Source organism: Artemia sp. Qi Xiang Cuo, chromosome 9 (genome assembly GCF_049724085.1).
Source record: "Artemia sp. Qi Xiang Cuo chromosome 9, ASM4972408v1, whole genome shotgun sequence".
Taxonomy (NCBI): domain Eukaryota; kingdom Metazoa; phylum Arthropoda; class Branchiopoda; order Anostraca; family Artemiidae; genus Artemia; species Artemia sp. Qi Xiang Cuo.
The window spans coordinates 14,904,504-14,907,362 of record NC_142802.1 but is presented as its reverse complement, the minus strand read 5'-3'; the positions used below and the strand labels follow the sequence as shown (position 1 = coordinate 14,907,362).

The window sequence follows — 2,859 nt, the reverse complement described above, 5'->3', positions numbered from 1 at the left end:
ACTTAAAACTCTTTCAATTGCAACTTCTGCTTCATATTTGAAATAAGGATCTTAAAAAAAAAACCAAAATCATAACTTTGTTGAAAATCACACACCAGTTCACGAAAAATATACTTGCAGCGTTTTGCACTGGGAAAGTAATCTTAGCCACAGAATGGTGTTGAACAACCTCAAAGACCCACAATTTTGATTTTAAAACAAATTAGAAATCCTTTTATAGCTTCGACTAACAGGGAGTCATGTGAGTAGGAAGTTGGGTTCGTAAGATCCAAAACATCTAATAAACAAATTTAAAATAATAATCAAACACAATATTTTAATAGTAAAGAAACATATGTATAAATATACAACCAGATATATATTTCTTTACCATTCAAATCAGGTGTTTAATTGTTATTTTAAATTTATTTATTAGATTGACTCAAAGGGCAAAGTCTTGAATCAAAGGCCAAGAAAAGCTCTCATGGTGTGTCAAAATGGTATACAGTGAAGGCATTGGCTAGTTATCTAGGAGTCGTGGGTTCAATTCTCATACCAAAGGCAGTGTTTCTAGCACTTTTCTTCTACTAGTAACCCTAAAAAAAGTCTTCATCCTATTTAAACAAACATTATTAATCCAATGTTAAACGATAGGTACTTTATTACAGGACAAAGAATGACTTAAGAGCCAATTAACACCTAATATTGAATTCATACTTCCTCAATGGTTTTGCAAGCAAGTTCAGGCTCGTCATAGCCTAGCTGATCAGGAGTGCTAATGCCAAGCTCATCCAAAGTAGGTTTTATTTCCTGAAATAATACAGAAAATGCTTGAGAGTTTATTCAAAGTGAATGTATCAATCAACAAAAAAATAAAATCCAAAAAATACTGTTTTAATAAATAGCGCCATTTTCTGAAACTTTCCTTTTCAATTTTAAAACAGGTTTTTCCAAGCAATCAAATTATTATGAAATTTTAATTTGATTAAAATCTATATCAAATTATTTATAAAGAAAATCTATATCAAATTATTTTATGAGAATCTTGGTTAAGATTTGTATTTTTTAATAGTATTTTCACAGGGCCAGCCAATTGATTAGGGGAAGGGTGACAAATGCCCCCCCCCTAGATTTAAAATTAAAAATTATATTTTTGGTTGAACCTCCCTCTACTAGATTTTGAAAACCCTTTTTTGTACCTTTATTTTCAAAAAAAAAAAAAAAAAAAATAGCCCCTCCTTCCATTTCCATTACAGGATCGGTGATACTCTGGTGTGCTTACAAATCTTGCTACACCAGTGATTTCTTCTGAAAAACAATTCTATAATAGATTTTCCTGGTGTGTTGAAAGTGCGTGTTCAGTAGGTAAAGGGTGGAATACGTCTGACAGTGTCCAGATGTTTGTTGAAATAACTTAAGACCAAATTCAGCTAAAAGTATCATGGTTGCAGCAGCATCTGCAACCTAGTAAAGAACGACCCACGGCCCTTAGTAACCAAAATTATAAAACACGTTTTAATAATAATTGGTTGTCCAAGTGGCAATCTAAACAGCTGCTCCTATTAAAGAACATATCAGGGAAATAAGGCAAAACATTGCTTAGACATCAGGCAAGCTCCCCATTTATCTTACATATAACATGTTAGTGCATTTATGCGCATTGTTTTTACATGTATTAGCTCTAATTATTGAATTATCAAATATCCGAGCAATGCTCTCATTCTGGCAAATTTAAAAATTCTATGTTTAACAATGTCATCAAAATGTGTTCATTGATACATCACAAAAAAACTCTCTAATAGTAGCAACAGCTCACAAAAGTATTAGCAATACATTTTTACAATGTCAGTAACAGTGAAGTATTATAGAACAGAATTACTAATAGAATTAATTAATCAATAAAATTAATTAATTAACAGAATAAATCAATTTTCCCCTGAAAACACTAGGACCATTAGAAGGAGAAATCAAATTATTTTCCCATAATCAATATTATAAAAATTTAGTTATGCTTTCTGCTATATCCACTACTGCTGATTTCAAGTCGTTCAGTAGGGTGGTTGTACTCAAGTACCTCCAGGTAGAGGGCACTAAGTGTCATGAAAGAGCAAAGGAACGAACAGAGGAATGCCAAAGGAAGGAAACAAAATACCTTACCTGAAGGATATAAGGATAGATTTCCTTGACCCTTCCACCGCATTTATCACGGATTGTTTCTAAGAAGCGCGTGGTGAGAGCATAATCGTTCAACCTTCGACATGCGTGAAGAACAGCAATAACAATTTTTGGTTCAGGAATCAAGTCCATGCCAGCAAGATCGTTCATTGCCTTTGAGGAAAAAAACATAAATTATTTAGTCATCATTACAGCTTAGAAAAAGTAAACTTTGCAGCAAAGCTTCTGAATTAACAATTAATCCATTCCCCTCTTCTTCTTCTTCTATTTAACAGCAGGCTCTGTCCCCTCTTTCTCTGTCCACTTCGCGGGATCTCCAAGTTTTCGACCATGGGGACTCCAATGGTACACTTTTTTTATTTTGGTCAACCACCATTCTCGAGGATTTTGAGCTGTTTCTCGAAATTCCAATAAATTTGTTTTTGTCATTGCTTTTTACTTTTAAGTTCATTATGAATACTATTTTCATTCCTGAACCAGTGTCAAATAGTAGCTATTCTACATTTGAAAATTCACTTTTAACCGAATTTCTGATTTATGGTTCCTTTGGGCTTTGGTTTGCTTTTTACTGCCTCTTCTCGGTTCAATATTAACCTTCGCATTTTAATTATGAATTGTGATTTTATTTTGAAACGAGCTGAAACTAAGAAATCACAACACTCTCATATTCATGAATATTAAAATTTCATTAAAAAATTTTGTTTA

General features: G+C 32.6%; 1 protein-coding gene across 1 annotated transcript; it reads right to left on the bottom strand.

The window, feature by feature from the left end:
• Positions 1 to 622: 622 nt before the first annotated feature.
• On the bottom strand, positions 623 to 2,332 carry LOC148948348 (cytochrome c oxidase subunit 5A, mitochondrial-like). Its single transcript, XM_089093892.1, has 2 exons — positions 2,137 to 2,332; positions 623 to 789 (listed from the first exon to the last, which is right to left on the bottom strand). The coding sequence occupies exons 1-2, from the start codon at positions 2,323 to 2,325 to the stop codon at positions 691 to 693; spliced, it is 288 nt and encodes a 95-aa protein (XP_088950018.1). The 5' UTR covers positions 2,326 to 2,332; the 3' UTR covers positions 623 to 690.
• Positions 2,333 to 2,859: the final 527 nt, after the last annotated feature.

What these genes read in the sequence shown, in the direction of transcription:
- LOC148948348 (XM_089093892.1), bottom strand. Translation starts at nt 2,325, where the DNA reads ATGTTTTTTTCCTCAAAGGCAATGAACGATCTTGCTGGCATGGACTTG. An exon ending in TCTATCCTTATATCCTTCAG is followed by an intron (nt 790 to 2,136) that starts GTAAGGTATTTT and finishes GTATTATTTCAG; the next exon opens with GAAATAAAACCTACTTTGGA.